At 52.4% G+C, this 26,201-nt stretch overlaps 1 protein-coding gene across 2 annotated transcripts in view; it reads left to right on the top strand.

The window, feature by feature from the left end:
• SMOC2 (SPARC related modular calcium binding 2) overlaps positions 1-26,201 on the top strand; it is a 166,828-nt gene that overhangs the window by 30,653 nt on the left and 109,974 nt on the right. For both annotated transcript variants that reach the window (XM_081041261.1, XM_081041260.1), the window contains exon 2: positions 16,947-17,118. In XM_081041261.1, the coding sequence (XP_080897387.1) occupies positions 16,947-17,118 (172 nt within the window). The remainder of the gene's footprint in view (positions 1-16,946; positions 17,119-26,201) is intronic.

The following is a 26,201-nucleotide window of genomic DNA, read 5'->3' as shown; positions in this document are numbered from 1 at the left end:
TTTCTCCCCTGAGGAAGAAAGGGGACTGTGGCACATGCGTTGGTCTGTTATCAGAACCCAAAGCGTGCCATGCTCTTGCGGCTCTACTTCCGGGAAGCAGAGTGGCGCCATGTGCCTTCTGTGGGCCCATCCCCAGCCCTTAGGGGTGAGCCAAGGGCATAAGCCGTAGTCCTGGCCTTGGAGACCTTCAGTCCAGGTGGCAGCTGACGCTGAGGGACAAGGAAACGGTCCAGAATTTCTGGGCAACCTGATGTGGCTGTAGGAGGAGAAGGATGCTTGTGGCTGGGGTGGTCTGGGGGCCGAGGGCCAGAGGCCGGGCGCCGGGAGCCACAGGAGTCTTCAGAGAAGAGTGGGGCTGACCTGTGCAGGAGATCACATGGGTAGGGGAGCATTGCCACCAGGTAGGAAAGTGGCCTAAGAATGAGTGTTTCTGGAGGACAGAGTGACGGATGTGCTGAAACAGTGTCCTCGCGTCCAGTGATGTGGCATCTGAGGTGACAGGAGGGGCCTCGTCTTAGTGTCCCCCGTGCAGCCCTGCTTCCAGCAGGCAGGAGAGGTCCCCTCATGCGGACGGAGGAACACGCGAGTGGATGGATGGACCCCAGGTCGTGGGAAATCTAGCGCAGAACGGGGATACAGGACAGGTGCTGGGGCTTCTGGGAGCCGCACTCGGGCCGGCCCTGCGCGCGTGGGTCTCACATGCCTTCCTCCCGGTTCCCGTGTGGGTCTCACACCCACACCCGCCGCCCTCCTGGTTTCTGTGTGGTGTCACACCCACGTCACCCTCCTGGTTCCTGTTGTCGCCAGATGGGAGCCTTGTAGGCACTGGGCACTGTGCCCTGTGCACGTGAGCAAAAGAGAAGGAGGCAGACGAAGGAGGAGCCCACCACCTCTGCCATTTCTTGGCCACTTCCCCCGGAGCTCAGCCGCAGGCGCTGCAGCTGGACCAGGATGTGTTCCTGGCCGATTGCGGGTCTGATGGCGCCCTTCGTGAACTCAGTCTCTCAGGGGCTCCTGGCCTTCCTTTTTCTAAGCCAGCTTGGCTGCAGGCATGTCCAAACCCATCGTGACTCACCGCTAAATCACAAACAGGGCTGTGGAGGCCGATTTGGGAAAACCTATCTGACTGCCTCTTAGTGTGTTCACATTCTGCTGTGGTTCTCCAGCGTTTGACAAAACAAACAGTCCTGCTTCCAAGCCGCTGCCATCCAAAGCCACGTCTTGTAACTCTTCATTACAGAGTACCCTTCCAGGCGGAGACCTCAGCCTTCGCGGCCTCGCCTTCCGGGAAGGGATGGTAAACAAGCCCCAGCCCCAGCGCCCCGCAGGGCGCAGCCTCCTCAGCCCTGGCGCTCAGGCCGCAGCACACCTCAGACACAGCCAGCCGTGTGGGCAGCTGCAGGCAGCGGGGCGCAGAAGGGGCAACAGTGAGCTCTGCCCTTTGGCTGTTTCCTGACCATTTCACTCCCTCACTTTGGGTTAACCCTTTGTGTCCCCAAATGAGCAGATGGAAGGCAGGCAGCTGGGGCTGGAGGCTGAGAAGGTGACAGAACCCTGAGAAGCGGAGCCCGGCCGTACCCTTAGACCAGGGCCACCTGTGCCAGCTCGCACACCTGGCTTCTGCCGTAAGCATCACGGTTGCCTTGCTTGTGAAGGAGATGCGTGTGTTGGCAGAGTGATCCCTGAGGCGAAACATCCTGCCCCTGGCCACTTTGCCTGTCCCAGTGCGCCCATGCCCTCCTCCTCTCCATGTCAGCTGCTCCCATGTCCCCTTTGTCTCTGACTTCTCTTTCCCTCCCTGATGGAGCCCTCAGCATGAACCTGTCCTTTGGGTCACATTCTCCCTGCTCCTAGCATTCACAGAATATGCACCCTCAGCGACCTCGCGGCCTCAGCCCCCTGCCCCCCAGCACCTCACACCTCAGGAATTTCTGCTGTGTTGACACCTTGGGCTCCAGACAAGTCTCTTTGCAGCCAAGCCACACCTCCCTGATCCTGTCACCTCCCTCCTTCACCTCCTTTCTGCACTATTCAGATCTCAGCTGGGAAGAGGGCGAAAGTTTAAATTAACCCATTGCAGTCTGAAGTGACCATCATTGGCTTGCGACTTAGTCAACCCACTTATCTCTCATCAGGCCGATGGCAAAGGTGGTTTTCATTTTAGAATACACAAGATGTGGAGAAGTTTTTGTGCGTTTGTTTCTGTCTGCTGCTTTTCAGCACTCACTGAGCTGGCTGCCTCGCGAACCTGCCAGCACAACGCGTGGAAAAGCAGTGAGTGCAGGCTGAACTTAAAAGCTTCCATCTGCTAAAATATTACAATGCACGTGGCCTCAGCCTGCGTGCTTAGATGTGTCTCTGTCTGCTTTGGAGCGTTTCTTGGGCTAACTCCTATGCATTTTAATATGTATAGCAGTGACATTTAACAACCCTTTGGATTGGGGGCTGCTTTCATGTGGTGACATCGGCAGTTACAGTCTTTTATGACTCGTTCTCTGTTATTACCAGACGGCCTCTTCACTGGTGCCCTCACCCTTTCCTAGCAAATCACATGAACCCAGTGGCTGGAACAGAACCTCAGGCATCCCAGGTCTGGAGGCCGGAAGTCCGACATCATGGTGTGGGTGGGGTGGACCCTTCGCAGGCCGTGGGGGTGGCTGTTCCCTGAGCCCCCCAAGTGTGTGGTATTTGCTGGCAAGGTCTGTCCTCCCTGGGCTTGTGGGTGCAGCCCGACCTCTGCCTCACCTTTTAGGGCATGCTCCCGCGTGCACATGTGTGTCCAAGCCAGGCACACTGGACTCAGTGCTCACCTTTCTCCACCATGATCGATGGAACTTAACTGATGACATCCACTGCAGCCCTTTTCTGAGTGAAGTCACATACTTTTGTGGGGGGACACAGTCGACCTGCAACGGTGTCTGTAAGGCGTGCCTGAGCTGATCCTTCCTCAGCCCGGAGCCGCTCGGCCTGGCTTCGTGGGGCCTGGACGCATGGACGTGTGTCAGGCACCGAGCTGGGCTGCACTTCCTGCTGTTCTCTGGGAGGAAGACGGCGGACCCAGGTTCCAGCCAGGCCACCCTGCCCTCCACCGCATGGCTGTGTGCCGAGTCAAACAGCGGGTGGGAAGCTGCCCTGACAGTGAGGAAGCCGGGCACCAGTAAAACCCGCTGCGCGCCGGGGGCACTGGGCCCGCGTGGCAGTCACCGCCTCACAGCTTGCGGCCGCTCACTCGCACTCGGGAGTCCACAGGCCGAACTCCCACCAACGTCCGTGGCAGGACCCTGGGACGCGTGGCCTCTGCAGAAGGAGGTTTCAGGTTTTAACCTGGGGGACCCGAGAAGTCCCCCAGTTCTGTCAAGGAGAAAGCTGTCACGTGGTAGCACGGGCTCCGGCCGGGGGGGTGGGGTTCTGACACTGCAGGCGGTGAACAGGGACCCAGCCTCAGGCTTGTCCTGGCTCAGGTCACCGCACCGGCATGTCTCTGCCTCAGTGCCACTGGCCGTGGCCACAGGCAGAGGCTGCACTTGGACTGGGACTCTGCGCTCACACGAGTGTGTCGGACATGGAGAGTAGCCGGCAGCGTTTGCTTCAGCAGGTTCACGTGTACCCACAACATGTCGGGGTGGGTGGGGCAGCGCCCTTAGAAAGCTGACCCTGCACAACTGGCCAGGTGGTCGGACCACAGGAGCTATTTCTGGGTTGTTGTGTGTGATTCCTGATGGGTCAGCCCGGCTCACTGCAAACCTTTCTCCTGTCCACCCCCTGGGGTGTGTCTGAGCCACGCAGTGTTTGGCTCTGGGTCCGCTTGAACCTGGATGAATCTGAATTCTGAAGAGGCCAGAGGCACACAGGGCCCAACAGAAAACTGACTGCATTTTATTAAAATCACATGTTGATTTGTGCACGTGACATTATGGATACTTAGATAGCGTGGACATGTTTCTTGCCCAAACACCGAAGGGTAGGATAAGAGTGAAGGGAAGAGCTGAGAAAGGCGTTCGTAGGACCGCAGGGTGGGTGCGGAAGGGGCTGGGCTGCAGTGAGGGTGCCCCCTGGCTTGGAGTCTTGGCATGATGTCACCACACACCCTTCCTTTAAAGCAAGGATTTGGGGTCAGTGAACCCTGAGTCCTCATGACGACTTCTGCCAGAGTCAGGCAGCACTCCACGTGCTCATGTAAAGATCAAAATGATTACCAACAATGGGAAAACACTGAATTAAAACTTGAAATGTTAACTTGATACTCGGCATTAAAATATCTGTGCGTGTGAGCTGTAGGACTCTTTTGTTCTTGTGAGACACAGATGCAGAAAAGCCTTCTGAGTTTACTTAACTGTGATTTTATTTCGCTATTTTCAAAGAGATACTGCCCCGTTGGCCATATTGTACGCCCAGAAACCAAGTGGCAGCTTTGCAGAAAATTACAAGCCCAATGGAGGGTGAACTGTGTTGTCTGGTGTCACAAGTCGTCCTTGGAATAAACTGAGACAGCGCTGCCTCGGTTGAAAAGCTATTTTTAACCATTTTAGGGCCACCCACATGTTCTGCCTCAGTTCTTCTTCTTTGATGAACCTATCTGACTTCCTCACATTAGAAGTACCTTCTAATATTGAATCCCTTTACATTAACAAGTCTCTAATATTGATTCTAATATTGAATTCACTTCTGGAATTACCAATAATTTTTTTTTTTAAACAGGCTTATGTCTCCCCCATTTTTCACTCATGCATAGAAAATTACAGATTGTATTTGAAGGGAAAATTTCTTGTGGAGGCAAAAATATGGGCCCTATCTACCTAAACTGAAGAACTCAATTGTATTTGAAATGCAAGTTTCAGCTTGCCATTCACATGAGAATACTCTTGGCCTGGGACCCATTCTCTTAAAGATTTAAAGACACACATGCACACACAAAAGCCTGACGTGTAGTTTTAATTCACAAGATTTTCCGCTTTCCCTACTTTGCACCCCTTCCAGTTTTCCTTGTCTTTTAGAGGCACGAAGGAAGCCAGCACCCCACCATCAGTCCCCACACGAATGTCACAGCTATTGGCTGATCCGATCTGATTCATCCAAACCGGGCAGACTCCCTCTTGTAGGTGTGTCGGAGTGAGTGACACAGGCTGGTGCTGGAGGTGAAACAGCCCGGCCGAAAATGCACACTTGAGCCTTAGTTACAAATGTCATGGTCACAAGCACAGGTCACATTACACGTACCACAGAGCGAGGCTGGTTTATCTGAACGGACTTCTCTTGGTGATGAGGTGACATTGGCCATGGGATGAGTGACACCTTGAGAGACAGCCCTGTCTTGTGCGACAAAACTTGGACAGTGGCAAGAGGCACCTGTGTGTTTGCCCCCCCACCCCGACCCCCGGGCCCCGGAAGTAGAGCTCCCACTTGGCGCCAGGCCTGGTGGTTCTGTGGCCTCCGTCCTGCCTTCTGCACAGCGGACGAGCTTCTCGGTGTTCCCGGCTGTGGCTTGCTCGGACTCACTGCCGTTACGTGGCAGGGATTTGCGTGTTCCAGCACCGCCCATGACATGGCAACATGGATCGTTCTCGGGTCCTTCAAACACGCTGTGATGGGAGCTGTGCAGGAGACCTCAGCAAAGTGAGCTGAAGACTGAACTGGCGGAATGGTCACAAGTGTTCCCAAGGGAGCTCTCTGAAGGGCTCTGACCTGAACGCTGGTCTTTGAAGTACAGTTTGTGGAAAACCCATTCCTACTGCGTTGTAATCGTAGCCTTGCGCACGACGCTGTGAGGCGAGTGTCTCACGAATGCTCTGAATACACATCAGGTTTCCGGGGCCAAAGCCAACAGCGGTTCAGAAACCGCCATTCAGAGTATAAAGGCCAAGGTGTGTGTAGGGTAGCACTGGTCCTGACGGTGGCACAATTTCACATTAGGTTATTTGCTATGTTGATATCACAGTTTTAGGTATTGTACTAAATACTGGTTAGTTAAACTGGCAATAGACGAGCAAGTTGATGATGTCATTTTTTTCCAGGAAGTTATATAAATCCTCACTTTCTTTTCCCAGTGAAGTGACAGCTAAGAAAATCTGTTTCAAGCGTCTCCATTTCATCAGGCATGTTTTCTGGTGTTTGAGTGGCTTGGCGGTCTGTGCTGTGTTCAGTGGTTCTTGCCGTTCACTGTTTTTTGACATGAAAATGCCACGAGCGTGGCATTATCCTGGGGCCCCTGGACACACCTGAATTCAGTGCTGTCTGTGTCTCCACTGTGAACCCCACCGTGTCCTTGCTGCAACATTTATTTCCCCAGCATGTTGGGCTAAATGTTGGTGAGTCTGTTAGACACTTTTACCAGATGTTACGAGAGGCATTGTGAATGAACTTACTCTGTTAGAAGCGGCAGCATGCAGGGCGTGGAGCCAGGCCGCTGGCCACGCATGGGGAGGCGTCGTGTCACTGTGCCTTCCACTCTCATTAGCTCTGGGTGACGGAATGCTAATCCCCTCAGCAAATAAATCAGGTGCCTGCCTGGGTGTCCTCTCTTCCCCCTGCGTTTCTCTGAACGTAATGCCTGCCAGTTATCTGGCTTTGCTGTTCCAAGAGCCCGTCTCAGCCCTTTGTAGTGAGCACACGGGACCTGGTCACTGTCAAGGAGACAGAGATGTCAGACTCCGTTGGGAATTAGCAGCAGCTCGTCTCTGATGTACCGTGTAGGAAGCCTGGGGGCCCTGGGGTCTGGAGCAGACGCACATGGGGAGATGCAGGTTTCCTTGTGTCTGGCTCTCTCGAGTCTCTCCCCATGATGGTAGAGCCGGGCTGGAGCGGCCTGATCCCAAGACCAAGACGGAGGGGTGGCAGAGACACCACAGAAAAGCTTCCTGGGGCTTCTCTGGGAGTTGGGGGAGGGCTGCGGGCTCCCTGGGTCCCAGAGCTGACCACCCAGTGTGGCTAAGACCTGTGCCAGCAGCACGAGCTGGCCCTCGGGCAGGGGCGTCTGTTTCTCTGAATAAACCATAGCAGTGGGGACACCATATGTCGGGGACAGCCCCGCTTTGCCCTGTTCCCCTGCAGTCCCTGAGGGGGCTGAGAGCCGGCTGCAGGGGCCTTGGGAAACGGATGGTGGCCAGTTTGACCTCCACAACCATCTGTCTCTTACACTGACTGATGCTGACCCAGGATGACCGCCTTTCGCTGACTGCATTCTTCACTGTTGGGGTGACTTCCAGGGGGCTGACATTTTCCTCAAAAAGCCAGAGCTGTTACGGGGTCTCTTTGAAACGTTTGATCTCTCTGTAAAGTACAGATAATGTGTGTGTGATGCTTTGAGCTCATCCTGCAAAGTAATGCGAACATTTGTGGTGTGGTAAGATGTCCGTGGTGCACGAGCAGTGTGTGGTGACACTGCTGTTTGGAGAAGCCACGTGGACAGGGCAGTCAGGGCTTTGCGTCCTCACGCCCTACGCTCACCTGCGCCTGTGCCCCCCGTCGCTGACCGCAGGAGCCGGCACTGCCCCCCCTGCACACACACCATCCCTTTCACCTCGCCACGCTTAGTGGCACTGTCCCCCCGTTGGCATGGCGGAGACAGTGGGTCACCTGCCCTGGGACTGTGCTTTTCCTGTCCTCTGCCCTGGGTCCCGCCTGTCCCCACTCCCCAACCCGCTTCTCCCACTTTCTACTACCAATCTGAAAATACCTGTGAAGGCCCTCAAAATCCTCTTTATTCCCGCCACAAAAAACTTCATGTCTCTCTTCCTCTTGTAATTAAAGTATTTCTCTTTTCCCTGTAATTAAAGGTGTGAATTTCAAGAGATTCTTTTCAAAAAATGATTGTTTTCTCAGCGTTTTGGATTTGTTTCATTAGTACTCTAGTCATGGCATTGACCTCTACAGGTCCTTTTGCAACTATTCCTTTAAAACTGGAGTTTAGGGAGCTAGGGGATTAACCCCTTCTCCTGCTTCTGGGTGCTGATGTCCACCAGCTGCTGGCAGGACACAGGTGCTCCCGCTGCCCTGGGTGGCGGTGGCTCCAGACCCAGGGGGGCTTCAGAACATAAATGTGGTTGGACCAACAGCAGGACGGCCGAATTTCAGCTTTACTTAGTTCTGATTGATTTAAACGTGAATGGCTGTCGTGGCCAAGGGTTTCTTTGGGGGGTGGTGCGGGTCTAGAGGACAGTGTGCTCCATGCTGCAAGGTTTTGCCTGGGTGGCAGGTGAAACGGATCCAGGCCACCTCGCCCGCCTCAGGTTCTTCCACGAAACGCTTCAGGTGATGAAACATACGGATCAGGGGAACTGGCTCTGCCTGTGTTAGGTCCTGAGGCAGGCAGGCAGACGCCCCAGGGAGAGGAGCCCCGACGGACCACAGAGGCGGCCAGCAGCGTGTGTGTGTGTGTGTGTGTCGGGGCTGCTTCCAGACCCCTGCCTGACTCTGAGATTGTGTGTGTGCGTTTCAGTAATGGTGACAACAGTGAATCACAGTGTGAGGACCGGGGAGCTGTGGCGCCTGCGTTTCAGAGAGCTGTGAAGAGGAGTCTCTGCCAAGGACCCAGGCCCGGGCTGTCTCCCAGCATAAACAGGTGTTTAAACATGTGCAGCTTGTGATTCCCGTGTAAGCCAGGGCATGGCGAGAGCCATTTGTACCTCTGAGGGTGCCGCATGCGAGCCCGCACTGCATCTCCTCCAGCGGGGGCACAGAAACCCGAGGGAGAACTGGGAGAGCAGGACCAGCGATGTTGCGACCCGTCCCTCCTGCCCCATCCGGCGCCTCCCGAGGCTTCTGTTCTGCAGGCAGTCCTGCGCGAGCTGACTATGACAGACTTTGGCGTCTGTGTCTTGGAGGAAGAAGAGCCAGCCTGGACCTTTGGGCCCAGTGCCCTGCCTGCATGAGGGACCGGTCAGTGGGGCCGGCCCAGAACCTTAGGGTCGGTTCTGGCTGCATCCCACTCGCTGGGTGACCTCTTCTGGGGGCCTCCTCTTCGTCCGTGCCCCTGTGAGCTCTGCCCACCTAACCTTTGGGCTCTGTCAGCATTCCATCTGAAAGGGCAGCTTCTGCACTTGTCCCCAGGACACGTGAGCAAGGCCCTTGGCTCGTACTCTCACAGCAGAAGGGACCCGGCTTCCTTCAGGTTTCTCTCACTTTGGGTGGTGGTTGTGGTGGTGTTTGGAGGAGATGAGCATGGGGACATGAGGGTCTTGTCCAGCCCCTCCTTTCCCCGGGAACCCTCTCTGCTTACCCCAGCCTCTGCGTGTGCAGGCCCATCGGTGAGGGGTGAAGGGGGTCCTGCTGACTCTGAGACAGGACGGCTGCTCAGGGGCATTCCGTTGTCTGGCTCGCTCATGCGGCAAACCCTCGCTGAGAATCTGCTTTGGTGCATGGACCTGTCGGGAACACTGTGCCAAGGAGTCCACGACCCCTCGATCGCAGGACCCTGCTTAGCGGCTAAACATCTGCACTTTCAAGGTCTTTACTGGGCACACGTCTTGCCCCAGACAGGAAAGATCATGAACACAGGAAGAAACACGCGGGTGGGATGTACGCGATATTTCGGATACTCCGAGGGTCTCCCTGGAGCTTGGATGCAGACATGAAACTGGCCTCTATTCAGAGATCAGAAGCCCCTGGTCTTTATACGATGTGATCATGCTTTGGCACTTGTCACGCAGGGGACCCTGCTCGCTGCGCCATTTGTCGTGCGGGGCGTCGGGCGGGGTCTCAGCTCCCGCTCCCCACATAAGAACGCAGGACATGGTGAGGCCAAAAAGGAACATCCACGGAGCCATAGGTAGGGGAGTCATATCACTATATTCTCACCAGCGGCATCTGCCTCTGCAATCCGCTCTTGCCAGCCCCCATTTGCTGCTAGTGTACCCACGGCATTTATATTAGTGGCCAATGGCTCACTGGTTACAGCTGACGGCCAACTAGCCACAGCGGATGTCCATCCAATCACAGTTGATGGCCATTTACTACCTGAGCCAGCACCTTTCTATGTGAGGCCGAGAGCCTGAAAACTGTTTTTGGGGGCTTTGTCCCCACAGCACTTTTTTAAGGTACCAGTGGAGGTGCGCCTACGTGAGACCACAGGGCTGCTGCCGTGTGTGCCCCATGGAGCGGGCTCGCTCACCTGCGGCCTGGCGGACGAGGCCATCTCGCTGCGGCATCACGGCACGTTGTTTCCAGCAGGCTCTGTCTTTGTTTCCTGTTTCTAATCCTTTAGTTATGGCTTCAGTGGAAGTGATTTCACCCCAGAGCACGTAGTCTCCACTGAGGTTTGGCTAAGAAACAAAGTATCTGGTGTGTTGGCTTTTGGATGCACTTCCCCTGCTTTGCAGGTTATTCTGCTAGCCTCTAAAGTGTGTTAGAGTAATTTGCTCTAAATGACTTCCAATGAGCAGGAGGCTTAAGAAAGAAATTCTTGCTGCACGCCTGGGGAGATGCTGTTTCATCGGCGGATGCATTTGATATTCTGAGGGGAGTAAGGACGCAGGGAAGATGGTGGCAGTCTGTCCTTCTGTTCAGCTGTCCCAGAAAATGTGAAGCTGTTAGGGAATTTATGGACTATATATTTAGTAAAACAGCTGCTTTCTAAACACAAATATAGGGCGACCAGGGTATATGGCGCCACCGCTGGACACATGGATGCCGGCCGCAGCTTTTCTCCCTGCCTTCCATCAGGTCAGGTGTCACCGTGTCCACTGTCAGCAGCAGCTCAGAGCATAGTGCAGACAGCACGGCCCAGGGTCCAGGCGTTACGTCCCGTTTGCTCCACGTGGAATTCCTGGGTTCCACTGGTCTCCCACCAGTGTCTGGGCTGGAGCCCGGGGAAGTGCCTGGTGGACCAGCAGCGCCACTGACGGTGCTGCTTGCGAAGCCTGGCCCACCGGGACTCCCGTGGGTGTGCAGAGCGGGCTGTGCAGGAAACAGTCTGACACGTGCTAATACACATGTTCAAGGTTGACGTGCCCTGTTAGTTTTAGACACTTCTCATTTAACCTATCTTATCTCATCGCGGGACTCACTCCCCAGGTAGAATGTTTGTTTTTGGTATCATCGAAGGGCAGATTTTATGTGTGATCTTTGGTGTGTTTCAGCCTAGAGATGGATGAAATACACATGGCATCGGAAGGCACTCTGAAGAGGCTCTGCAGAGAGTGCTGGGCTTTCTGGGCAGGAGGCAGGTCTGTTCTGTTCAGTGCAGTCCCATGAGAATGCCGAGGGTATGCATGGCCTCGCCCTGTTGTTCCCACATTCCCACATCAGTTTTCCCAGACACCTTCTCTTGACCGTGCCACGTGCCCTAGTAATTTCATAGTGAGTCCCACAGGGTTATGTTAATACAACACTTCAGGCAGTAAACATTTACTGAGCACCGACTGTACACCCGGCACTGTACTGGGACGCCGAGGACACATAGGAAAATGCAGGTCATCTCTACCCTGTAAGAGTTCCGGTCCCATGGGCTCTAAAGCAGCTGGTCGAGTGTCCAGTATAATGTTTTCCCATTTCCCAAACTGTATTGTTTCTCATAAAGCTGTGGCCTGCGGAAAACATGTAAGTTGTTAAATACTCACTTAGCCAGTCCCTCCCTGATTTCTTACTGGGATCCTGCATAAGAAACTGGCACTTAATAATTGCTGAACTGATGAAGACATTGCCTGCCCAGGCCCTGTGGGCCCTCTGTGAATTCTTAGGTGATCAAAGTGTGAGAAGGCCCTCTGCTAGAGTGGGCATGACCTCGACAGCATAAGGTCAGCGCCCCTGCAGTGTTTTATGGGGTATTTGTAAGCTCCACCTCATGCAGACCAGTCACCTCTGATCTGTAGGAAGAATGACCGAATATTGACCATGGTGAGTTTTTTTTTCATTGCCAAACATAATTCTTGCATTAATGCAACACCACCTGCATGATATTTTATTAAGAAGAATTTTAAAAACAATGAAGCCTTACTGAATTTAAATAAATGTATAGTTGGAAAAGTTAATAACTCAAGAGATTTCCTGACTTAAGGAGTACTGACAAGAAGCAAAATATGTTTTCATCATTGAAATTAATACTAGTGTGGAGGGAGGGCAGGAAAACAAATTAAATGTTGTGGAAAAGAAGAGGTTTGTGAGTAGGACGTACAACACACGTCCGTCCCTAGCTATGGGGCCAGGAACTGAAAGCTGTGTGACGTCAGAGAAGGAACTGGAAGATTTCTGGGGCAAGTTGGGTTAGGGGACCAGGAGCCAGGAAGGCATCTGTAAGACACTTACAAAAAATCTTTTGTCCATTCAGGTAAAACAGTGAAGGCCACATGGTAAAAACAGGAAAACAGCAATGGCTGCTGTCTCCTGTTTTCATCTCGGTGGTTCTGTGCTGTGCGTTTCCATATCATCACTGCCCACAAGAAGCGTCCAGGGTGTGCGTGCCTGAGCGTCTCGGCAAGGCTTGGGGACTGCGTTTCTCTGGGTTGCATCTCAGCCCTGACAGGACTGTCTTGGTTCCCACGCTAGGTGGACACTTTTCCCGGTGTGTGGTACTTGGAGGCATTGCTCCAACTCCTGTGTCTCCCTGTCCAACATCAGTCACCCCATCTGTTGGTCCCCCTCTCCTGTCACAGGCACCCCACCTCCATTGACCCTGAGTGTGGGATCAAGTCCTCCTTTTCTTCTTGCATCTTCCTTGAAAAACCTGCTAGCATCTCCTGACCTGGTGATCATGTGTGGTCCCAGATAACATGACAATCACGTGTGGTTCCCAGATAACATGACAATCATGTGTGGTTCCCAGCTAATAATGGTGATCATGTGTGGTCACAAATAGCGTGGGGAGCATGTGTGGTTCCCAGCTGATGTGATCATGTGTGGTCCAGATTTTCTGCCTTCTGGATTTTAAGCTCCTGGAGGGTGGATCCCTTTTGAGTTTCCACCCTCCTGGAGTTGGGTACAATTCCTGGCAGAGAGTGGTCACTCAGAATTGTTTAATAAGTTTAATTCTAGCTGGATCTGACTTTTGAGTTACCTTAGAAAGATGAGGCTTTGTCATTGGTTACAGAGTGTGAAAAGGAGGCAAAGACAGTAGAATGTTGAAGTGCGTGTTTTTAAAGCACACACAAATTGGCTTATATTACTTCCAGGAAATAAATGAATGAATGAATGAGTGAATGAATGAATGAAAGATTGAATGAGTGAATGAAGGAATGAGTGAATGAATGAATGAGTGAATGATTGAATGAATGAATGAGTGAATAACAGAACGAGTGAATGAATGAATGAACGAGTGAATGATACCACCGTATCTCTCTGAGAAGAAACACCCCACAGAAAGTGCTGTTTCACATTAGCCTTGAAGCTGCACGTAAGAGGCTCTAGACAGTTTCCACGTTTGCATCAGATTCAAGTTTTCTATTAAACTGTAAAGTAGGTAACTCTTTCCTAAATCTGAGAAAATTCGGGCTTTGCACTGCCGAAGTTACCCTTTAAAGCAGGCCTGATTTGCAAGCACACTGCCACCTGCCTCTTAGCTGTCCCCATGGTCCCACCTTATTCCCAGCACGAGTGAGTCTTGTCCTTGGCCCATGCACATGCATGTGGGGCCCATACCCACCTCCCCGTGGCCTGTTCTTTAGAAAGTTCTTGCTTGTGTGAATTGTACAGCTGCAGAACTAGGCATTTCAGAGGCATTTTTCTTCCTGTTTACCCATTCTGTATGTTATCCCATATCATCATGAGTTAAAAAAAGTCCTCAGTCAATATTACGGTGGGAAAACCTATCCAATTAAGGTTTGAAGAGTGTTTTAACCTGTTTCTTAAATGTTTGATTTTGCTCCAATCTTTTCTGGCTTAAACCCATGCATTTATTAAGCAAAACGTTGGTCGTGTTTCGATCCCTTTGCGTCTGACCCACTTATCTTTTCAGGCGGGCGCAGGCGGTGCGCAGGGGACGTGGCGTGTGTCCCCGGGCCTCCGTGCCTGCGCAAACAGCACCGTTCCTGGCAGCGGGAGCGGGAGCCCCTGCGAGTCGCTGTTGCCTGTTTTCACCGTGTTGCTCAGGATCCAGGTGGTTTCCCCGGAAATTTGGCAAAGTGCCTGTTATCTTAACTGTTAATAGTTTGAAAACCCTCAACCAAGTTCTAATAGAGAGTGAACCCTTCAGATTAGGAATGTTTTGTTTTCCTTGAAGGGCTTTGTTTGTTGAAGAATACAGTTAAAAGCTCGTTTTCCTCTATGCACTGTCTCCCTTGGAATTTAGCTGCTATTGAAAATGGGAAGGGGGAGACATGTGCATAGACCATGCGCTCTCTTATTTCCGAGAAAGAATAGTGCCATTGTTAGCTCTACACCATTAAATTATCAAGAATCATGGTCAAATTCCAAATGCCTGCATGCTAGGCTTGTGTGTGTGCGTGTGTGTGTGCGCGCGCGCGCTAGGAGATACAGAGCTTCTCTCTTCCCATTTAGAGAAAGTGATAATTACGAGGTCTCACCTAAGTCGTCAGCATATCCTCACTTAGGGTTCCAGGAAATAGACCATCTCTTCCACATAAAAATTAGCAGGATTTAGGTTTATTCCATTTTTTTATTTAAAAGAGAATATTGGATGGGTTCCTCTGTGAGGCTGGGTCCTGAGCACGTTACATGTTCCGATTTATTCACTATGCTTTCTCTCTTCCTCTCTGTCTCTCTCTCTCCCTGTCTCTCTCTATTTCTCTCCATCTCTCTCTTTCTCTCCCTCTCCTTGTCTCTGTCTCTCTTTCTCTAGCTCTCTCTCTGTCTCCATCTGTCTCTGTCTCTGTCTCTCTCTGTGTCTCTTTCTCTAGCTCTCTCTCTGTCTCCATCTGTCTCTGTCTCTGTCTCTCTCTGTGTCTCCATCTGTCTCTGTCCCTGTCTCTGTCTCTGTCTCTCTGTCCCCAGTTCCCCAGTGATGCACTGTGGGGCCAGCTGTGTGTTATGAGAACAGTCCATCCGAACTCTCCGGAGCTTGTGAGGAGAGGAATGAGCAGTCGTGAGAACCTTGTAGGACAGAAGTGGCTTGTCAGGGCGGGCGGACTCCTAGGAAAGAAGACTGAGGAGACTCGTAGGGGACATTGCCCCAGGAGCTGTAAGCCTCCACGGCTGGAAAGTTGCCATACAGTTTCAGGTGAAGTGAAAAATGGGGTTGAAACTCCTTAGTGACAGTTCAATCCCACGTACTTATGTACTTGCTCTGCCCATTTTTAAGTAAAAAAAAAAAAACCCAAAGTTTCAAAGAACCCAGAAAAGGCAGTGATCTGTTTTCACTTGAGCACAGCTCGTTTCAGCAAGTGAGAAGTGCGAGCATGCGTTGGAACTTGACCGATTTGAGAAGTACCTCTCCTGTGCCCTGGAGGCCCCAACGAATGAAAGTCCGTCACCTCCAGGTGCTGGTTACCAGTCGCTTGATTGACACCTTCATCCAGAAATGGGAAAAAGACCACTGCTGAGCAGTTTCTCCCTCTCACAAGTGAATGCTCTGAGATGGCACGTGCACCTGCCCTGCCACAGAGCACCCCTGACCTTCCTGGCCAAGACCCCAGGGTGTGGGCTGTGGGGACCTGCCGCCTGTGTGAGGGACATGGCCCCAGCAGTCGGCCCTCCAGGGTCGTTCTTCCCTCCAGGGATTCCTCTCAGCTTCAGCTCTTGGGTAATTTCTAAGTGGTGCCACTGGGACCCTCAGGGCATCAGGGGAGAGCTTGGGCATCTTTTTAAGGAATGAAGGAGCCTGAGTTTGAGAATTTCTTTTTCCCTCTTACTTACGAGGGACCCGTGGAGGAGGGTCCCTGGACCTTTGCTGAGCCTATTCCTGGTTCTCCAGCTCAGACTGAAGGACGGGCTGGGTCCTTTGAGCAGAGATGTCTCCATCTCTTAATGTTTCTGGGGCAAATGACACTAGGTAGACCTGTTCAAATCCACAGGGACCCATCGGGCCCAAACGCTCTGAGAGCAATAGTGAGAACACAGCTCTGATGGTCTCCTTTCCCCCTCTCTTTCTTTCCGTTAATGCATTGCTAATGCCCCAGAAGTCAGAGACAGTATGTCTGTAGGGCAGGTGACATTCCAGTGACCACAGCCTTACAATGGTTCCATATGTCCTGTCACATGAAGCCTTCCTACGAGCTTTCTGAGATCCGCCCTCTTGTGTGCTGGCCCACCTGGCATCAGGAGGACTAGGCAGGGCTGCAGTTGGAGCACAAGGGTGGGGCTGGGGGTCCGGCGTGGGCAGGGAACGCCAGGCATTGTCCTAGGAGGGCAGGCGTGGGAGCGGGCGGCCAGGTCGCAGGTGTCACTGGGAGACACTGCTGTCCCCAAGCGATGTGTCAAGGATATCAGAGGAGCCAAGAATAGGAACCCTGGGCACTGCTATGTGTGAAAGGCCACTGGTGTGGTCTCCACGGGCTCAGTCCCCGGGGAGGGCGGGCCCCTGACGCCAGGTCCACTCCATGCTGTGGGTGACGTGTGCCAAGTGTGGAGAGTTAGCAGGCATTTCGTAGAAATAAGTTTCCTTCAGGGCGTGGGCATTTATTTGGAAAGTGATAATCCAGTTCCAAGAAGGGCATGTGGATGGGACCGGAGGTTTGGGGCCACTTAGAGAGGAGCCTCCTCCAATCCAGGCTGACACTCCTGAGATCCCAGCGGGGTCCAGACACGGTGGGAGCAAGCTCACAGATGGGTTACACCCTCAGAGGACAACATGGCTGCTCAGACTATTGAAGATGAAGCAGAGCCCACGCCCCCGCAGATGTGAGGTTTCACACACGTTCGGCATTCAGAGATTCTCACCTAGAGAATTACCGTCATCCAGACGTTTGGCAGCAAATGAGGACACAGAAATTCAGAGGTTTGGGTGCTGCGTCTGGCAGCTCCTTCCCTTCTCTGATGTGACGTGGTCCTAGATGGCCATCTGTTTTCTGCTGCTCTGCAGGGCATTTCTTTAAATTTGTCTGGCTTCTTTTTTCTCTCTGCAGTTTTTGAGAGTCGATCAAGATAAGGACAAAGACTGCAGCCTGGATTGCGGGGGCTCCCCGCAGAAACCTCTCTGTGCGTCTGATGGAAGGACCTTCCTGTCCCGCTGTGAGTTCCAGCGCGCCAAGTGCAAGGACCCTCAGTTAGAAATCGCTCATCGTGGAAACTGCAAAGGTAAGCTATGTGTCGTCGCCCGAAGGCCGGGAGGTAGGTTGGCCACTACAACGGGCCGGCGTGGGTTTAACCTCCACCTTTGCTAAAGTTGTATATGTAAGAACTTTTCTGTCTATGAAGTTTTTTCAGAGCACGTAAGGCAGGAGAGTGATTTCTGGGACTGTCTCGAGCTGAGGCATTTCTCACTCCATTAGTGCTCTCTTTTCTTAAAATGTTTTATGACGTCATGACTCACATTTATCCGAGAGTTTCACAGAATGTTTCCAGTGTCTTCTAAAGTTGTCACCAAAGTTTGTTGGTTTTTTCAGCTCTTTCTTATTTCACCATTTAGCAAATGGGACATGTACAATTCACCTGGACCATTGCCAGTGATTTTTTTTGTGTGTGCTAATTTTACATGTGTAATTTCTGATTTTCCTGCTTTGAGAATCAGACTTCAAGTTAAGTAGCTTGCTTAGAGCAAAGCAGTGAAATGCTTCCAACACTGATGAGAGGTTTGACTCAGAAAAACAGGTTGATGTTCCAAACGTAAACAGTTCTGTTCAGAAAGAGATTTAACTTCTTTCTTATTCTCTAGGATAGGGTTTCTGGGCGGGAATTCCCGCCGTTCTCAGGAATTTTTCGCTTTCCCATTCTCGAATACCGAGATATAAACTATTTTTTGTTCTTCGCGATGAATCGTTTCCACAAAGTGACGGCTGATATTGCCAACCACCTGGATTCAAGGAACTGATTTTCCCGATTTTCCAACCAACTTTTCTCAGGATTCAGGAACAGAAAAGCGAAAACAATTTCCGAGAACGGGCGGGAATTCCCGCCCGGAAACCCTGCTCTAGGAGATAAGAGCACGCAGTGCTCTGCGGTGATGGTCTGTGGTTTGCTCTGGGGAAGCAGAGCACAGGTCTGCTGGCCACAGTGACCTCCTGTCCCATCCCTAAGCTTGTCCATGTTGGGGTGATTTGCTCTTTTGTCCTGTCCTAATGCCGTGTCCTAGGTGACAGATTTGAGTCACACCCTGACATGACAAAGATAGCATTTCGCCCTGTCCCTTCGGCCCGGGTGTTGCTTCCTGTAGACCCCCTAGGGAATGCTCTCATCTCAGCGCTGAGATCTTGACCAGGGCTGAGCTCTTGAAGTGGGACAAGCCCTGTCCCCACGTGTGTTTGCTGTAGCTCCACGGGCACTGGACAGGACCTGACGTCCTCTTTCTCCTTTGCTTATGCCTGTAGCTCTGCCTGTAACCGGCGGTTACACATTCTGAGGATATTTTCTGCTGCTGTGGTTTGTTCATCATCAGAGTACTTGAGGGCCAGGGCCTGAGCTGAAGCGACAGTGGTTCTGCAGGCAGAGAGCCTGGCATGTTGCTCTGTATGAGGGTGTGGTGGAGAAGGGCTTGTGGGACTCAGGCCACGCCTGCCCTGTGGTCCGATGCCACTGGTGGGGTTACCCCTCCCACTCCCCCCCACACCACATGCGTCATGAGGGTCCCAGCACAAGGCTGGCACACGTGAGGACGTTACTGGAGGGGCTAGGACAGCGGGCGAGCAGACTGTGGGAGCTGGAACATTAGATCTGTAATTTGTTCTGCCCTGGCAGTCGGAAGGAAAGCCATAGGTAGCTGGGGCAGAAAGAGGGTGGATGGGTGGAGGTGGCCCTGTGTCGGGCCTGTGTGCCCAGCTCAGCTCACATGGCCCCTGCATACCTCCACTGGGCCTTTGACCAGGGTTTCCAGGCCCTCAGGTGAGGAGCGTACCTTGGGTCAGCCTCGGTGTGCCCAAGGCCTGGCCTGCTCCAAATGGGACTGGCAGAGTGAAGGAATCAGCTTCTGCCCAATGAAAATGTAATTCCGTTTCACTATGCTGGTGGATTTGCCAGGGAAACAACGCAGCCAGCAGAGTTCCTTCATACTTGAAGGAATGTACTGCAGTGGGACTGTCACCCTGAGTCCAAAAACATGAGGCTTGCCCTACTGACGTGAGCCTCAGGGACCAGGCAGGGCCAAGCCAGGCAAGGTGTGGCCCTGGGACTGGCCACATGACAGCAGCTTGGGGCGACTTGGAGGGGCTAGTCTTTGGGGCCACCCCCAGACCTGAAAATCAGCCTCAGAGATTGGGGCTGAAGACATGCATTTCAGCAGCACCCCGACCCTGACCTTGGGACTCTAGCCTGTTGGGAACAGCTGGTCTGTGATGATAGGGCCACCAAGCGTACGTGGTCACCCAGGATGTGAACCTGTGGGAGGAGCTTTCGCCTACCTCTGGCCCAAACTGGAAACAGTGTTAATTTGGAAGATGCATTAAAAGTAAAGAGCTATAACTTTTGTTGAACAAAACCAATGTGGTTCACAAATTAAATTTTAGTAGGGAAATAGTTTTAAAATGTTAAAACACAGATAGGAATGTCTTTCCATAGAAAATTTTCATAAAAGTAAAGATGATGATCATTCAAATTAGCTGCATTTGAAATTATTTCTTTAAACTATATGTAGTGGCTACAACATAGTGAAACTCTGAATTTAGCGGCAGCAAGCCGTGTGCTGTGTCAGCTAAAGGACGTTCGCTTGAGCTCTGTCTGTGGTGAGGGCGGAAAGCACGACACAGCTTTAAAGAAGGTTTTTATGCATGAAAAATTCCTTTGTCTCCCTAACCATCCATTCCCATTCTTGGAAAACAGCAGAAAATACCGGCCCAAGTCTCAACCACCTGGAGTCCTATCGTTCGATACTATTATTTTGTCCTTGTAGCTGTTTTCTCAGTAGTCATTTGGGTTTTAGTAAACTGTATGCTATTTTTAATTTCCTTGGAGAAAATGTAAGTGAAAATTCTCAGATTCATTTAATGGAGACACACACACACACACACACACACACACACACACAATCTTAGTTTGTTCAGGGGGACAACTGGTAATCCTGAGGCAGCGTCATTCTATGTGATTCTAAAATTATGTGATTAATTAGCTTCAATCAGGCTTTTCCAGTGATTCTGATATGTTCCTTAGGATTAATGAACTTAATACTTAACGTTTTTTTCTCACTGAACGGCTCCTTGAAGAGTCACCTGAGTGAGGGCGGGTAGGTGTTAGTCTCTCTGCATCTGACCCAGTTCTGGCTCAGAGGTGCCTCAGGACAGAGCCACGCAACTGGGAACTGCCTCCCCTGTGTGCTGAGATGGCCGTGTTAGCCTTTCCAGCGGAACCTCCGTGCCGGCACACCCAGCTCTCCTCCGACCGTCCTTCAGTGGATTTCGGGGTCCTGCAGTGACAGAACAGCCCACACTGCCGAAGTGAGGTGGCAGAGGGGTCTCCGGGCTCAGTAATGGGGCTCATCCAGTTCCCGTTGGTACCCCCATCACAGGGGCCACGAAAACAGGGCCCCCAAAACCTCTTGACCTGCCCAGACACTGCAATGTGCTTGCTGTGACTTCAACGAAGACCAAGTCAGCCGGGGCCCTGGGAAAGCCCAGCCTCACGGAAGAAGCGGTTTTCTCGCCGGGACACACGTCCAGCGGGAACAGTGTCTCTGTCCACACTTGGCCTTTCGGCCCTAGACAGCTCCGCTCTCGGAGGTCTCCACCTCTGCCAGGAAGGACAGCATGCTTGGTCGGTGGTCCGGGATGGGGACGATTTGCAGCCTTACCATGGGCGCAGCATGGCCACAGGGTCAGGAAGGTGGCGGCCAGCAAGCACACGGCTGGAAGGGACTGCGTCTGCTTCGTGACACCAAACACATCGATTGCAGGACGCTTGGCACGGAGCTTCAGGCCTCGGCTGTGGTTACACACCTCACTCACCTGTGCTGACACACAGGGAGCGATTTAAGAGTACATTCAAATATCAGGTGATCTCTTTAGAAAAGCTTCCGGAAGCCATCGCCTATGCAAGCGGAGTCTGTGAGAACAAGAGCTGAGGAAGTGGTGAGTTTCCTGTTCCTTTCCCGACCACGTTCCGTTGGATAACCCCAATCCAGTGTCCTGCCGCAGTGCCTAATAGGGCGCCACATTGAGTGTCTGCGTTTGGCGTCTGTGAGCGTTAGTGGGACCTCGACTGCAGTCCAGGTCTCTGGCTGGAAATCCAAGGCCAGAGCGTCCGTGTCCCACGGCTGGTGGAGGTGGCCTGTCCCCATGGCCTTCCACCTCGGCCCTCTGCCATGCCCACCTGCAGGGTCAAGACTGGGCTGCTGCTGGACAGGCCGTGAATTTGTGTTATACACAGATGTCTCTGTAGGTAATACCTTTGTTACCTTATGTATGTTTGGATCCAGCCTAATTTTTCTGGATAATTCCCTTGGTGGGTATTCTCACACTTACTTCATTAAGCAAATTTCATACCATAAATTTGTAACACAAAAAAATGCGGTAAGGGAGAAGTAGGGAAAAATACAACTTACCTCGTAAAAGCAAGTTTAATTTAAATCAAAAGGACTAAAATGAAAGAATGCACAGGTACCCACAGACTTCAAAGTCATGTTCGTTTGGTGCTTCAGCTGCCATGGGCAGCAGATGTTAAAGCCCCTTTAACGAGAGATTGTTGGCCAGGCGGTAGGTTTTCAAATAAGAGGGCCATATGCACCTGGGACGTGCCAGGTTTGGGTGAAGCGCTGGGACTCTGAGGTCCTGCTTTTAGCCCTCGTCTTGGGGGTGGCCCTGGAAAGGGGTTCCAGGCTCTCATCAACCTTACCCTCCAGAAGCAGCTTTTCCCTTTGATTGGGGCTCATGGAAGAAATAGGACCTCATCACAGGGGACTGTCCCTCACCCAGGCTGGAGCACGCTGCCGGTCACTTACCAGCCCAGCCCCCGGGCCCAGCACTTAACACCCCCTGGCCTGCCTGAGCCAGTGTGGCCCATCCGATTCACAGTGACTGGGAGGCAATGGGAGCCCTGCTGCGGACGGGACCTGGAGACAGGTTCCCCGCTGCCACCTGCTCTGTTCTGAGGGCACGAACACTGACATTCACAGCACACCCAGGTGAGAGCTTTCTGCTCTGAATGTGAAAGAGGAGACGGCGTGCCCTGATGTCCCTCAGGTCATACGAGTAACCGCCGACGTTCCTCTGCCCGATCCCTGTGCGGGACGTGGCGGTGTTTCATGGGATCGACTTGGCGAGTGCTGAGCTGCATGTTTTGAGGGCTGGTCACATGTCTGGTGGGGGACAGTCCCGTATGCCTGTCCTTCGGAAGCACTGGTGTGGAAACGACAATTTAAATATTTCCGTCCCTGTTTAACTAAGTTGGATTGAAACGTTTTATGCATTTTATGTGACGATTGCCATTGATCCCGAGTGGACTGAGGGCTTCACATGGAAGAGGTTTCTCATAGTTTTTGAGAAATGTGTGCAATTTGTGTTTTTAGAACTCAGCAAACACATTACTGTTTTCTTTTAATCTGAGACCATTGGGGATGTCTTTATTTTCAACAAAATTTCTGGCATTAAATTAAAATAGCTGAAAAAGAAGGAGAAGGAGGAGGAGAGTCAAGTACCAGGAGATGCTGGAACGATGTTGAGATTTCCGGAACTGAAACCGTAACAGATATCTGACCAGGCAGCGTCCTAGGAGTTTTCCGAGACCGAGAGCCTAACGTGGGCCAATGTGTAAGGAAAGGAATGTAGTTCCAGAACGCTTTCCTGGTCGGCTGCCGATGGCTCCTGGTCGCTGTCTTGGCCACCATGGCAGTGGTCGACTCTGTGACCAGCAAGCTGGCATGTAGGACAGGACCGCAGGAGCCAGCAGGGTCGTGATGGAGGCAGATGGCACCCCACGGCGTGGGGTCACTGTGACAAATGCCAGTATCGTGACGCATTTGCAGAGCACTGCTCTCTCCCTGCGAGGACCCCAGGGGGACAGGCAGAGTCGGTCTGGCCAAGTGGCCGCCATTGCACAGAATCTCAGTGTCTGCCTTGACCCAGGGCCTTCCCACTGGTCCGACCTGCTCAGACAAGCTTTGACCTTGATGTTCCCTGAGGAAGCCGGTGGCCTCGTGACCGTGGGACTGTGTGCTGAGCCCTCACACCACGGCCACTGCCCGGAACCATCTCTGCAGCTCTGTAGAGACTGGCGGCTGCTTCAGTCTTGGTGGTGGTGTCAAACCTTCTATCAGGGGATCCCCTGAGGCGAGGGACAGCAAGGGCATGAGGGTCTCAGGACAGCCCTGATTGTCCCTACCTGGGGACAGGGCCATGTCAGCCGTCAGCAGCAGCGCCTTCCTCTTGGGGACATGTGCTCCAAGGGTGGCCTATGGATCAGCATCTCGGGACGCTGGGCTCAGTGTGCCTTCTGTCAAGTCCTGCGGAAAAAGACAGCTTACGCTGCTGTGTACGCACGTTTTAGATATGCAGTGGAAGGCGGTAACCCACTGACGGTCGGCAGGGCTTGTCATGCCTGAAACGGATGGGGTTGTCAGGTGTCCTTTCTTTAAGGCCCAAGGAGCCCATCACGGCCATTCTCCACAGTGCTGCCACCGTGTGTCCTCTATGTAGCTTTTACTTAATTTTTATAAATTAATTTTTATAAAACCTAAGTGTAGTGACTGCCCTGTGACCTGCTCAGGCCTCTTCGCACTCGTCACTGAAGACAGGTGGCGTCACCTTCCCGCCCAGCCTGGCAGGAGCCCTCACCCGCCGTGGCTCTCCATGTGGTGCTTGGAGCAGAAGCACGCCAGCTGGGGCCCAGGGGACCAGGAGCAGCAGGTGAGGACCTGTGCCCGCATCTTGCCAGCTGCCGGGTTTTCTGGTGCTACCAAGGTAGGGTCACAGAGCCTTGTGAGAAGACGCCTGCTGGGCCTCTGACCGCCTGGAGGCCACATTCGGCCCTGTCGTGTCTCCTTTAAAGTAGACAGTTGGACCAGAGAGCACTGAGAATGCCTTCTGTTTTGTGATTTTTCTGATCAGAAAATATGTGCCTAACAAGCCTTTATGTCAGACTCTTCATCACCTGCCACTCTCCTTAAGCGTCGGATGATGCCCTCTGTGGGGACGGCTGTAGCCTGTAGCTGCGTCTGGGGGCTGGCGGAAGCCCAAAAGGGCACTTAGTTCCTATAAATCAGTTGTTAGCCTGTGTTGTTTTCTTTAGTGAAACAGGTATTTGCATGAAAGAAGTCTATGTGGGCTGTGCGTGTGTGTACCTGTGTGTGTGCCTGTGTGTGTGTGCCTGTGTGTGTGTGTGCCTGTGTGTACGTGTGTGTGCGTGTGTGTGCCTGTGTGTGCCTGTGTGTGCCTGTGTGTACCTGTGTGTGTGTGCCTGTGTGTGTGCCTGTGTGTGTGTGCCTGTGTGCGTGTGCCTGTGTGTGTGTGTGCCTGTGTGCCTGTGTGTGTACCTGCATGTGTGTGCCTGTGTGTGTGTGCCTGTGTGTACCTGTGTGTGTGTGCCTGTGTGTGTGCCTGCGTGTGTGTGCCTGTATGTACCTGTGTGTGTGTGTGCCTGTGTGTGCCTGTGTGTGTGCCTGCGTGTGTGCCTGTGTGTACCTGTGTGTGTGTGCCTGTGTGTACCTGTGTGTGTGTGTGCCTGTGTGTGTGTGCCTGCCTGTGTGTGCCTGTGTGTGTGTGTGCCTGTGTGTACGTGTGTGTGTGCATGTGTGTGTGTGCCTGTGTGTGTGTGTGCCTGTGTGTGTGTGTGTGTGACTCTCTTTCCTCCCCGGGCCTCTAGGCCGGGTCTTTGTCCCTGGCCCAGGCTGTATCTATTCGAGTTCTTTCTTCTGCAGGCCTGCTATCTGGATAACCGTCAAGCATGGTGGTGCTCGCTCTGAGCCCATCTCTTGCAGGAATCTTACCCAAACCAGTGTCCCTTGGCTCCTTCATGGTGTGCTAGCAGGTCTGATGTTGGGAATGTCCCTCTTTGTAGATTGAAGGCATCATAACACGAGGTGGCATCGTCGCTCCCGTGGTCCAGCAACGATCAGAAACATACAGAGTTTTTAAGAATATTAGTGAACAGTTTTCTGCTGGCTTTAGCAATCCCCGGAGTCTGGGTTCATTGCAGTACAGACTTAGATCGGCTCGGCCCCCCCCCCGGAGGTTATAGCCAGACTTCCCAGAAAAGGTTTGCTGACCTCTTGTATAATGACCTACGTTGATGCTTTGATTGTTGTGCTTATCAATTATCAGAGAGCTCATAGGATCAGTTGTTTCCTGTAGGAATGCCATAAAAAAACCGTCTGAATAATGTATTCTTGCTATAGTTTGCAGTTTATTTTCATTTTTTCCTTCAGGACTTGGCAACCCCCATTAGTATTCAGGGTGTTCCTATTATAGTTTGTTTCTGTCCTCAAGTATTTACAGCTACAATACTTACTGAAAATGAAAACTAAGTTCCTTTTCCCTCCACTGAAATGTTACAAACTTCACTGAGCGCCTTCACGTTGGTGGGGGAGGGGCTTGTGGGGCGTTCTGCCCATTTATCACAGCACGTCTCATCTGTCTGTATTAAGAAGAGAAAGGATATTTTATTTATGCCAAAGAACATTGCAACACAGAATTCTTAATTTTTCTGAGTCTGACCTTCAAAATGATATGTGGCAAAAGTATCACGTCTTTTGAAACACAGCGTCTGTCATCATTAGGTGCCAATCGAAACGAAAGGCATGCCCGCCTGGGGCTATCTTTCTGTGACCACTACCGAGCAGAGCATGCTCCCTTCATCTGGCTGCCCTCGCTGGTCCAGCTCCCACCTTCTAACGCCGGGCTTGCCTGTGCCAGGCCCCAAACTGGGCCACGAGGGCCCAGCCGTGACAGCTGAGCTGACCCTGGGGCTTACAGCACTGTGCCCACTTAATACCCACTCAGTGCCAGCCTAGACCCAGAGTCAGTGGGTCTGCTGACCGGAAAACTATGTAGCGGAACTTTTGTTGTGTGTTAACATGATGGGACGCTGCAGCCATTCCGTGTTCCCCGGGGTTCCTGCCTGCATACAAGGAACTTGTCATGTTCCATCTCTGGTGTGAGCTCCACACCGCGAGAGACAAACTCAGGGGCTCAAGGAACGCTGGCTCACGTTTCCCGTTACCTCGTCGCTGCAGTGACGGACAGGTGACCCCACAAGGAGAGCTGAGACAGTTGAGTCCAGGGTCACATGCGAACATCGTTTCCTGA

The sequence above is a fragment of the Rhinolophus hipposideros genome (assembly GCF_964194185.1).
Source record: "Rhinolophus hipposideros genome assembly, chromosome: 3".
In the NCBI taxonomy this organism is placed as follows: Eukaryota; Metazoa; Chordata; class Mammalia; order Chiroptera; family Rhinolophidae; genus Rhinolophus; species Rhinolophus hipposideros.
This window is presented reverse-complemented; position numbering and strand designations above follow the sequence as displayed.